This window comes from Haemaphysalis longicornis, unplaced genomic scaffold (assembly GCF_048455015.1).
Source record: "Haemaphysalis longicornis isolate Haplotype H1 unplaced genomic scaffold, Haemaphysalis longicornis Haplotype H1 scaffold_10, whole genome shotgun sequence".
Taxonomy (NCBI): domain Eukaryota; kingdom Metazoa; phylum Arthropoda; class Arachnida; order Ixodida; family Ixodidae; genus Haemaphysalis; species Haemaphysalis longicornis.
In genome coordinates, this window is record NW_027526204.1 from 97,609,198 (window position 1) to 97,621,448 (window position 12,251).

At 45.9% G+C, this 12,251-nt stretch overlaps 1 protein-coding gene across 1 annotated transcript in view; it reads right to left on the minus strand.

Annotated features, from left to right (window-relative positions):
• LOC144158918 (uncharacterized) overlaps positions 1-10,794 on the minus strand; it is a 29,198-nt gene extending 18,404 nt beyond the window's left edge. Inside the window, exons 1-2 of the mRNA XM_077690106.1 lie at positions 10,645-10,794; positions 696-788 (exon numbers count right to left, since the gene is read on the minus strand). Coding sequence (XP_077546232.1) covers positions 696-788; positions 10,645-10,719 — 168 coding nt within the window. The 5' untranslated portion in view covers positions 10,720-10,794. The remainder of the gene's footprint in view (positions 1-695; positions 789-10,644) is intronic.
• Between the last annotated feature and the right edge of the window lie 1,457 nt (positions 10,795-12,251).

Consider the following 12,251-nt stretch of genomic DNA (forward strand, 5'->3'; position numbering starts at 1 on the left):
AACTGTGGACCCGCGCAGCGCAAGACAGGAGTAGTTAGAGGTCAGTGGGAGAGACCTTCATTCTGCAGTGGACTTTGGTAGGCTGATGATGATGATGATAATGATGATGCTCGGTGTTGATAACAGCTATAGAGAATCAGCTAGTACCCTATTTGCCCACGGAATGTTGGGTATATTTGTCACTGTAATATTACGCTAACGCTTTTTCTCCAAATTAAAATTCTATGTTTTTTAGGTTAGGAAAAGGTTTGCGATACCTATCTGTAACAATGACAAGGCAGAGACCGCACTGATTGTAGTGGGCGCTTTTTTATCTTATGCAATATGAAACTCATCAACACTTTTGTCTAAGCATAAACCCAAGGCTTAATTGTGATGGTAGGTGGAGCGTCTCATGAGAACTGTTAATACTACAGAATGCTTGGAAGCCCTACAACACTGTTGTGTTTTTACTACTGTATGACCTGTTTCGATTTCAAAGAAACTGAACAGACACAAGAAACCGCATTTATAAATGTAGATTGTACACCCGACACAATGTCAAAAAGGCTCAATTGCCGCTCATTTTTAGGGTATTTTTTATTTCTGTTACCATTTAGGGCACTTACTGGATACGAAGTAAAAATGTTCAAATGCAGGAATTCCAGAACCAAGTACCTGTAATGTAAATTGTGAATAACAGTGGGCCGGCTTACCACATACATGCTTCCCCCGAGGATATTAACTGTGTACGTAGCTATGTTTTGGCGACATTCATACATATTTTTTTGCAGGATTGATGAATCTAGCTTGGTAGAAAAACACAAAGACAAAGATTGTTCAGGGTTAATACCACGTTATAAATAAAGGGAGCTACATAAAACACAGGTGAAGGCCCTATTTTTTGCATGCACTCATACTTAACACATGCACACATAAAAAAATCTTGAAGCACCGTTTCAACAAAGATGCGGCAAAAGATAGGTTACAATATCTGGGTAAGCACATCCCCTAAACCAGAAACCCGGAGTGATAAAACCTGCTTAAGGCGGACATTGGTCGAGGTTGTTATTGAATTGTAGGCTAATATCGCGCAAAGTTTAGACGAAGGACGAATGAGGACAACAAGGACGAGAGCTTGTCCCTGGCGTCCTTTTTCGTCTTCTATCAAAGTTCGCCTTCCACCTCTACAATGATCAAACCTGAACAATTGGAGTTAGGTGATGAACCATGCGGGTCTTTTGATGTTCAATGGGCCTCGCAATAGAAAAAGAACTCGACTTGCGTTTCACCTCCTAAGAGATCTTTAAGGTGTGCCAAAATCTTGACACGTGGGAGAGAGAGAAAATAAACTTTATTGAGTTTGTAAACTGTAATACTTAGCCGCCGACCGTGAGCCATTGGGTTCTGGTAACGTCCTTAGCCATCTGGGTGGTCAAGGATGACATCATGCTGAATGCGATATGGGAAGGTGTTTTGAACAATGAGTTGTTCCGATAGACAGACAGACAATGAACTTTATTGATAGACAATGAAATTTATTGTGGTTCGTATACAAACACCAAAAAAGAGTTTTCGAAGGATGAAGTGCATACATGGCCTTTGTAAAATAATTGGTTGATAAATCATATTGACCATCATAATCATAACTGCCCTACTTGCTGCTCAACTGCGGGGTCATTTTTTCGCCGAATAATCCAGCCGACTCTAACGCTTCTCAACCACCTTTGTTTTCTTCATAGGCGTGCTGCTCTTCGGGAGTCGTACATTACTAGACATACTAATAGTACCTCAAAAAACACCAATAGAATACCCAACACTCGCTCATTTCCGGGGATCATAGCCAAGAATAACGGCTGTTAAGTGCATAAAAAATGCTTCACTTGCGACCATTCTGATCACTGTCGAGCCATTGCTTTTACTTTCTCGTCACCCAGAAAGCCTGCACTAGCGATGCAATACCCACATCGTCTTAGTTCCGGGTGGGGCGCCGGAGCGGTGCGCCGGCCGACAGCAGGCAGTGCTACTACGCCAACTACAAACACAGTCAGTGATCACGCCGGCGCTCGCGCGTCACGTGTGCCCGGACGTGTACGCCAGTGACGTGTGTAGTGTGTGCGGGCAACATCGCGCAACTCTGGCCCACATCCTGTGGGACTGTGCAGTGCACCCCATGGAAGCTGCCGACCTCTACGGCCGGCTGCCGGACACCATAACGAGTGCCGTATATTCGGCGGACCGGGACGCACAAACTCTACCCGTCCAGCAGCTTGAGGCTGCTCTCACCAGGCAGAAGCGGAGCGAGTCGCAGACGGGGGGGAAAAGGACGAACTCCCGAGTGCCTTTCGCGCACCGCTCACGCCGACGCCGGCGGGGCCTAGTCCCGAAGACGTCGTGAACGTGGGTGGGATGTGGAGGCTCTGCGCAGCCCGACCTCCCACTCCCTGCTGGCCATACATAAAGTCTTTCGCTCTCTCTCTCTCTCTACCCACATCGTCTTTGTGTTCACCTGTTGTTCTAAATTTACGGAAAGGGTGCGTATGCTCTATGGGAGATTTGAAGAGACAGAAATTTCCCTCTTGTATAGTGAATGTCCTCTAGCTTATATGAAAGCCAATGTTTTATATGCACTGCGGCAATCATAAGGTATTTTTAAACAAACTGGTAGAAATAATTTTAATTTGGCACTAAACTTCTGGAAGTCGAAAAGGTGGTTCAATGTACTGTATGAACATGACACTACCGTACGTATTCGAACAGCTCCGAGGGTTTCAATGCGTGATTCGAAAACTGCACAAAGGAATACCTTTTGTAACTGTTTTTGCTTAAAGGGACCCTGCAACACTCTTTGAGCAGTGCAAGTAAACCTGCGCGACGTCTAGATTACACTGCCAGTAATACCGGAGCCAAATATTACACGTGCACGTGAAGCGGTGAGCGCGCAAATCGATGTGAAAGACGCGAAAAAACCAACCGCTCTCTCTTCAGTTGTCCTCATTATGCAACCCCTGGCATGGTCTAAGGGACGTCACATAGGCCATGGCTGCCCGATCGGCTGTCACTGGTCAACTTCGCGGCTAGATTCTCCCCATTTCCGTCGTCGTCATCGCTGTGTACGAACCTCTTCTATGCCTGAACCTGTAGCCACAGTTTTGCCATTTCTTTTGTGTTTTGAGTGCGCGCGGAGCTTGAGTGATGAGCTCAATACTTCCCTTTCAACGGGACCACTCGACTACAAACGTTTATTGCTTCAAAAACGCCCTACCAGCCCGAGCGCGCACTTGCGAGCAGGCACCCATGCCTGCTTTTTTGTGGCACCAGACCGGAAATAGGCCCCTCCGCGTTGCGGAGAAAAGGAGAAAACTACCCGGCATGTGATATATCGAAGGCTGCCGAAGAGAACGCCGCGAGCCGCCCCCCTCTCCGGTAGAGAGCGCGCAGCTTTCGTCGCGTTGTCCGCGGTGGAGTTGAGAGGGAACGATTATGCGCGATTTCTCATCGCGCGTAGTTACCTTAATTGTGAACGGATTTTCATAATTCTTGCGGGAGAGAGGAGATTTCTGGGACAATAGACTTTATCCCAAAATACATTACTAGTAGTCGATGGCAAGTGTTGCAGGGTCCCTTTAATACAATTTTTTAAACATCTATGTTCATTTCACGTAGAGTGTAAAGCATGCAGTGGTTCGGCTCACTGTCATAGTTGCCAGAATTTGTTCTGTCAGCATACTTATAGCAGGTAGATCTGAAAAAAATTAATTCAGTTGCACTCAATGTGAAAGCGGTCGGAAGTGCGGAACAGTGGTTCGCCACACGGGCCGTGGCACCCTTCTCTTCTTTTTTCTAACACCCCTCACGCTCTTACCCTCTTTATCTCACTCCTATTTTGATTAATTGAGCAGAGGTTTGTTCAATGCAATTCAAATTTCCCGCCTTCGCACTGCTCGCGTGCCTTCTCCTGGGACAGCTCGCATACTTTCCTGTATCTTTTGTTTCGTGTTCGGCCTGGGGCCGCACAGGCAGGAGTTCTGTTCTTTTTGTGCTTGCTTTCATCTCGCACGTGCTGGAGCCTGTCTGCGCCATTCTGAAAGCGTCATTTTTTCTTCAGCGGCCGCTTCTTCAACGATGTACTTCCAAGAGAAATTCTAGATTCCCTAGGCAGTAATGTTTAACCACTACGACAAAGACACGAATGCTAACACAACGAGACAATCGACCATTGTTCAACTTAGCACTTAGTTCACTCAACTTATGACACTGTGAGACGAGGTTATTTTTTGTTCATCTTAAGCAAAAGGAAACCAACCGAACATTCCTAAAGAAATGGACGCAGCGACTGCACGCTCATTACAGATATTTTGCCTGAAATGTATCTGTGGTTTCCCTTGCGCCAAGTAATGGGGACATGCATGACAAGAGCGCGCGAGTCCAGGAGTTTCGAACGGTTCTTCTTACATAAACCTCTTGTTCAAGTATCCTATTAATTTTTGGACAGAAGGCCGAATCGAGTGGATTGGCGGGTATCTTTTTGAGGCCTTTGTTTGGGTGCGTGATTCGTCGGGACTCAGTTGGCGTACGTGACTACGCGGGACGGCAGTGGCAGAGTAGCGTGACACCGGAGGAGCTACAACGATAAGCTATGCTTGTAAAGTGCTCTGCACTTACAAATTCCACTTTACAATTTTCCACGGCGCTATCAGGGAAACCGTTTCGGTTCAAGGTGTTTTAAGTGATGCTCTTTTATTCGGGAGAGAAAGCATACATATAGCCCACAAAAATAGGTTTTCTATCCCTTCCAGGGTCAGAAGCCCTCGTCAGGCACTTAATGCCTTTAGCGTTTGCGTCGTCAGCAGGCATTGTAACATCGTCTCCTGAAAAAAAGAGTCCTTTTCTTCTTCTTTAAGATCGCAGCGTTCGTGTTAGTATCTAGTCGTACCATCTAATGACCTCGCGATTATCCTCTCTTGCTCAATAGGCGAATGCTGAATTTTTGGCCTGGTCAGTTACCGGTCGAAGATTCTGTGTTTTTGTCCTTTGCGCTGGTTGAGCTCAAACGGATTCACCTGCAAGTCTTGATCATCGCTTCACGACGACGTTTTCGGGCGAAAGCGGCTCTGCAGCTGGAAGCTACTAATGCGTCTCCTCTTCTTACGGAGACAGCTGCGGCTGTTACGATGAAACCTCCTTGTCCAACAGGTCTTTGAATCGTGTCAGGCTAAACAGGCTTGTGATATCCCGTATTCCCACACGCACGAAGATTGTTGCAGGTGTTATTGTTATTCCGCAAACATAACATTTTTCTTTTCAGTCCCATACGTCAATCTTTACAAAAAAATTGTCATCTGTTCTGCCGCCTTCACGCCGCCGCGGTTATAAAGGGACAAAACAAACTCTATGGCGTTCTGAAACGTTTCTCTTCCTTCAACCAGAACTGCTTCTTCGGGTCAGAGCCAGCTGACCGAAAGGGCGAAGACGGCGGGTAGAACCAACGGAGCCCTGGAATAATGACCCCACCCACCTTCCAGCTCTTCAGTCAAATAAAGTGTTCCCTCCTCCTCCTTGAACCATTCAGCGATTGTCCTGAATGTGATGCCGGGCAACTTTCGGTGCCTCGGTGTAACGGTTGTTCTGGCGCAGCGAGTCGGGGGGTGTTCCCAGATTGGCGTGGTGTCTGCCTGATCAGCTTTTTCCATAATTTACGATTCTAAAGAGTTTCTTTCGGTGTAGTTGTGATCAGAATCAACAGTTCTGCTCGTGTAGAGGTCCTCACTGTTTCCTAACAAGGGGGAGAAGTGATAAGCGAGAATTTTTCAGTATTCAAATTTCAGTGAAATAGTACGACTCATTTTCGTTCACAGATAAAATCTCACGCACTCTTTGAAGTCTGTTCTTATCCAGACTTAGCATTTTTTGTTGAATTCAACCTTCACGATGTCTAGAACAATGATATACCTGAAAGGAGCCATGAAGAGAAAACACAAATTTGGTTCATTCGAAAGATTGCCTCGTTAGAACCATAACGACAACACTTATAACGCAAACTTCGCTCAAATAAGCTACATAATTAGCAAAAAAGGAAATGACCATGCGACCCACCAGCTCATTTTCCGCAACAGAACCTATGATGTCACTCGAGAATGCTCTGCGATTGGGGGAGGCCGGCAAAAGCAAACGCATGTTAGGCAGGGCTTACAGTTCGCATAGCGAGCTAAATGCCCGTGAAACATACTGCACATTCTTTTTATGACAAGAACGGTAGAGTAAACGGTTGAAGTTCCGAACGAACACGCAAGCGTGTGCGCCAATGCGTACGAAACTACCGCCGGCCGAGCTCGACATCTCGCCGTCGCGCAGACGAATTTTCGGGTTCGAGGCTCTTAGGGGCCAACGAACCGTTCCAGCACGTACAGCCGCGACCATGCTTGGTATCTTAATCCCTTGACAGGAGGTTGGCCGTCATATCGCCAACCAGCAAAGGTAAAAATAGAAACGAGGGGAGTAAGGAATAGCAAGAAGCGACGAGATAGTGCCAGTCGTCGCAGAAGTTTCGAATGGTGTTGGCTTGCTGCTGTCGTTACGAGCTCGTTTCCAGTTTACAACCACTGAAAACTTCAGTTTGTTCGAGTACTTTACAATGAAATTTCGTTGCTGCGTTTTGAAATGTCCATGTAGTACGGGAAAATTGTCGAGGGAGTGCGACATCCCCGCCGGTGAGAAGATCTCCTTTCATGTGCTGCCCAACGACAAACCTCGGCGAAGCAAGTGGCTACGTTTTGTGAACTTAGCAAACGGAGAAGAAATAGAGCTAAAGGAAGTACGAGTGTGCTTGCTTCATTTCCGATTAAGTGATTAGGGCAGGGACCCTTACGTTAGCTCACTCCTGGGACATGCTGGCGCTCGTCGCCGACTTCGTCAAATCGCCGTCAAAGCGTTCTGACCTTGGTGGAAAAACATGCCGTACACACCGCGCATTGGCGCTCGTATCTTTCTGGTCGAAGGAGAGAGCTCGCGAGAACGGCTTTCAATACACGACACCGGCCAACTGGCATAAGCGATACTGCTACTGAAATTGAACTATTATTAACCGTAATCAAAATACGGCACATACGTACCAGTCTGTATTCGTCCGTCGCGACGGGGCTGACGAGGCAGCGGTGCCGACGGCAGGGCGTTCGTCTGTTGTGACTATCGCGGAATGGTCGCTTTCCCGTCCACCGCGTATCCCACAACTCTTGCCGCTCGTGCACTTAGAAGCATTTAGCGTTCAAGTGGTGTGACGTTTTTAAATGCAAGCCCGAGCTCCTCGGCGAGAGTTTTGTTCTCCGGATCAGGGGATTCCATGACTAGGGCTGCGGGCGCACTAGGTTTTACTAGTATTTTTAAAATGGCCGCCGTCTCGGTCGACTCCCGCGTGTGGGTGCTATATGGAGTCGACATACTAAGTATCTGTTTCATGGACCGGCTCGTATGACGCCATTGTTCACGTCATGAAATGTGCAATTTTAGCGGGAGATTTAAAAATTTGGCGTAAATTGCCTTATTTCTCAGTGAATAAAGCATCATTTGCTTCCGGGAAAGCGCTTGGGGTACTATGAAACACCTAATCTTTCGAATAAAACAAACTTTTGTTTTCTCTTCATGGCTCCTTGAAGTCTCACGGCGGTGGTTTCATTTTTTGGAGGGTTTCTTGAGTTCTCCACGTTTTTTATCATCTGCTTTAAGCATTTTTGTCGTCCGCTTTTGTCGTTGTCTGTGACTGATGTATCCCGTCGTTTAGGCTTGTCGTTCGTTTCGAGGAAATTAAGCAGCTTCCTCAGAAACAGCGGTTGAAAAAAAATTAGCCTTCGCACAGGTTTTCCCTTTGCTTAAGATGAACAAAAAAAACCTCGTCTCACAGTGTCAAAGTTGAGCGAACTAAGTGCTAAGTTGAACAATGGTCGATTGTCTCGTTGTGTTAGCATTCGTGTCTTTGTCGTAGTGGTTAAACATTACTGCCTAGGGAATCTATAATTTATTTTGGAAGTGCATCGTTGAAGAAAAGGGGCAAATTATTGTTTTCTGAAAATCTTTCACCTTCTTCCTCCTAAAGTGAACCGTAAAAAACGCGGAACTTTTCGAGGTAACACCGGAATATCGCAAGAATAAGTGGTTCAGACAAAACAAAAGTTTCGTTCATTCGAAAGATTGCCTCGTCAGCATCATAGTGAGGCTACTTTTAATGCACACTTCCCTCAAGTAAACTATATAATTACAAAAAAAGGAATGAACATGCGACCCACTAGCTTATTTCCCGCAACAGAATCAATGATGTCATATTCCCGGCTCTGCAGTTGGCAGAGGCTGCCAAAAGCAAACAAAAATCAGGGAGCGCTTAAGCTCCGGACACATGTAAGACTGGTGATACGCGTCCGACTGATCGTTACGATTGATTGTTAGGACCTATTTAGCGTCGTTCGCTGGTAGCAGGAAGCTCACGACGTGATACTGGCAAGCGAGATGCAGTCGTGTCATTCTTGCGATCGTCGTGAGGCCACAGCCAATGTCGTGTCATTCTTGCGATCGTCGTGAGGCCACAGCCAATGAGAGCCCGCTGAGCCAGCAACCGGCTTGCGTTGCGCGGGTCGGCTCGGGTGATGTGAACTTTATTAGCATCCTGGCGGTTATTTCATCGCCGCTATCTGTGCAGCTGCGACTGAAATTCCGTAACACAACTTTTCGCCATACTATCTTCCCCTTTCTCGCATGTGGAACTTCATTTAAACTATAACTGCCGTTTGAGCGATCGGTGACCAAGACATCTGCGTAGCCTATTTCGATACTTTCGCGCAGGTATCGCCATCTCTCGGTCACTCGGCGCAATGCGCGCCGCGGTGACCGGTACGAGTAGGCTTGCATCGCGGCAGATATCTGATCGCCGCTATTAAAATAAGCCCTGACAACATACCGTAGCACAATTCTTCACCATACTAACACCTACTTTCTCGCATGTGGAACTTCATTTTAGCGATCAGATTGATTCAGAAGAGCAGCGACAAGCGGTTGCTACCGTGGTCTGCGCTGGTTCGAGCCGCGGAGTGTGCCGATGTGGCAGGCGCGGCCGGCGAGTGCGTGGACTGTTTCTGAAGGCAGAAAAGGCTTCACGATTGCCTGCTTTATCCATTTCTTGCGAACAAACGGGGGATTTTACAAATTCAGCTCAGCGATCGTCGTAGTTGACCAAGGAGCAGAAACAGTGGGCGGAGCGACACTGACGACGCATCGCATGCGCGCATCAGGTCACGTGTCTCAAATTCACGCGTAACGATCAGTCTCATGCAAATCGCGTGTACCAATCGTACATGTGTCAAGTGCTTTACAAGCCTGCCGAACGATCTATTCGGGCTTAAATGTAATGCATATTCATTTTACAACAGTAAGAATGGTGCGGTAAACAATGAAAGTTACGATAATATACGTAAGCATAAAAGCACGAATGCGCACTGCTGTTTGTGCTTGGCACACTATGCTTGTTTTAGCTGCACAGCAGTCCGCCTCTTTGCAGTTGTCTAACACGACACTGGCCGATTGGCGTAAGTGACGTTGTCTTGGGTGTCCCTGTTTGTCGAAGATACCCCATGTCTCAGGAAACAATTACTTTCTAGAATACCAAAAACAAGCGATGCGCAAATACGGTTAAAATCATATCAGCGGGGGAGGACTGACGCCATCTGGGAGGACTGACGGGAAGTAAGGCTGCAGAGCCGAATGACGCAGTTGAAGTTCGTTTGAATACGCTCAGTTATGACTTCCTTGCTGACGCCACGAAAACACAACATTTGGCCGGAGAATCAAAATTTTAACCTAATTTGATTAATTTCTCAGTGAATACGCGTCGTTTACAGCCGGACAAGCGCGGGAGGCATTATAAAACACGAAATCTTTTGAATAAAACAAACTTGTACTTTTTTCTGCATGGCCTCTTTTAAGCAACGAGTACTTTTTTAAGCTAATATTTGGCCAACGTTCTGAGGGAATACGGACAATTAATACGTTAAAAGCTTCCGCGTCTGGTGAATTTCAGAGATGCTGTTTTCATCCAGAAATAGATTTAATCAAAAACCACAGCAGAAAAAATACAGCACGAGAAATAGAAAAAGAGGGATTTCCTAAACAAAAATAGTAACATTTGGCATTACAGTGAACTAAAACATGCTTGAAAGGTTTGCATATTTTGCCTATATGGCTGTCCGTGTGAAAGGCGTAAATGAAAACCGCAGAGCAAAATACATGTTTAGCCCGATCACTTGTCCAACTGAAGTTTTTGTTGTTACAAAATAAAGCCTACCCACTGCGGTGGCTCAGCGGCTAAGGCGTAGCGCTGCTGTGGACGTGGTCGCGGATTCGATTCCCGGCCGTTGCGGCCGCTTGTCTGATGGATGCGACAAGCAAAAACGCCCGTGTGTACGACCCCTGGAGAGCAAAATAATCCGGAGCCCTCTAGTACGGCGCGCCTCATCGCCTGCGTTGCGTCGGCGCGTTAAACCCTACAATCAATCAATCAATCAATCAATCAATCAATCAATCAATCAATCAATCAATCAATCAATCAATCAATCAATCAATCAATCAATCAATCAATCAATCAATCAATCAATCAATCAATCAATCAAAATAAAGCCTGTTTACCAGTAGATCCATGACGGTTCCGTTTATTTCCATTCGTTGAATGTATGTGTCTTTAAATAACGAAACCCTCTCCATTTCCAGAGAGTGGGTGGGTGTTAACACGAGCTTTGATTTTGTGATACCTTCTCTCCTTTCGGTGACTATTACAGGATAAACGATGGTGCCTGCAGTTTGAAAAAATAAATAAAAATAGAGAAATGCCTTGCTCATGCAATTTATTGTACATATGGATAAGAGGAAGGGAAATACTGTTTACACTCATAATATAAATTCATTACATTTATTTATGCACATGCTGGAAAGTAAACGTGACTACGGTACTTACTTTTCTACTGAAGAGGAAAAAGTACAAGCATGAAAAACTCTGCTACACTTTCAGAAAACAAAAAAACCGCTTTTTCGTTCACTTCTAGTGACGTTCCTTCATCATGACGGCAGCTGCAACCAATGACCTCATTGTGATACTAAATGATCGGATAAAGGTGTTTTTTTATTTTAGCCGCAGCGTAGCTTGCGCACCGCCCTGGAACCAGTCACAGCGTTTTTTTTTAAGAGTAATACCTTGAGCTACTTAAAGGGATAAATTAGTGGTGGGACGTGACCCGAACAGTGTGACGTGACCGCAAAACAGTGGGACGTGACCGCAACAAATAACGGGCAAGCCGTAAGCAGGGGACGTAAGGCTCTGACAGGTCTCTGAATATCTGTTAGAAAGCGTTAGCTCAATGTTCACAGGTAACGCACAAGTTCCTTATAACGGAGTGCGATACGAGCCTAGAAGCAAACAGTGATTTCAAGATGACCGTTTCAAGTTTCATACTTTGGAACAATGGTAGTATGGTTTCACTCCTACTCGATGTGATGCATTAGGGGGAAACAATTAGGTCCGTTCTTCGCCCACCAATCTATTATTCATAGATACGCTTTAAGGTGTTTCCTGATTCTAATAGACCTTTCGAAATCTTGTCGGTACTGGTGTCATGACGCACGTGGGTGTCAGTACCGAGGATGCAGCGCCCAGTTGCGCTGGAGCGCAAGTGTGATTTCAATCAGCGCCGAAACAGGACAAAACCGGCCCACCTGCTTGCACTGGAGAGAAGGTGTGACAACCTGCTAAAACCAACCAGGACTGATCGGCGTAGTTGAGTGCGGTTTTGCGCTAGGACTAATTGTTGTGCTGTATGCCATTCTCACTGCTTGGCTTAAAAGCAAGGCCGAGCCCCACCTCAGCTCGTTTTAAACACGAGAGTCTTTTTTTGAGCTACTTCAATTAGAGAAATTGGGTCTGTTTCTCTGTTTGACCCTCAATTCAACTGCCCAGCCAATATTAAAACCCTCGTGACGAGACATTTAAATAAGCAAAATGTTTATAATCTCAAAATCTGGTACCATGGTTCATACTTGCCATCACTGTTCAGCAAAAATAAATTCCGGGCGTATTTTAACGAACACTTAAATACATTAGTGATACTGGCCGTGTTCTTTTATTTAAACAGACGTGGGCATGATTTGTCGAAATCATATGCAAATGACCGTTTAAATTATCGTACAAACAATAAAATACAAAATGGTCGCACTGGGCCTTTGTGCTCTGGGCTCTATCGCCA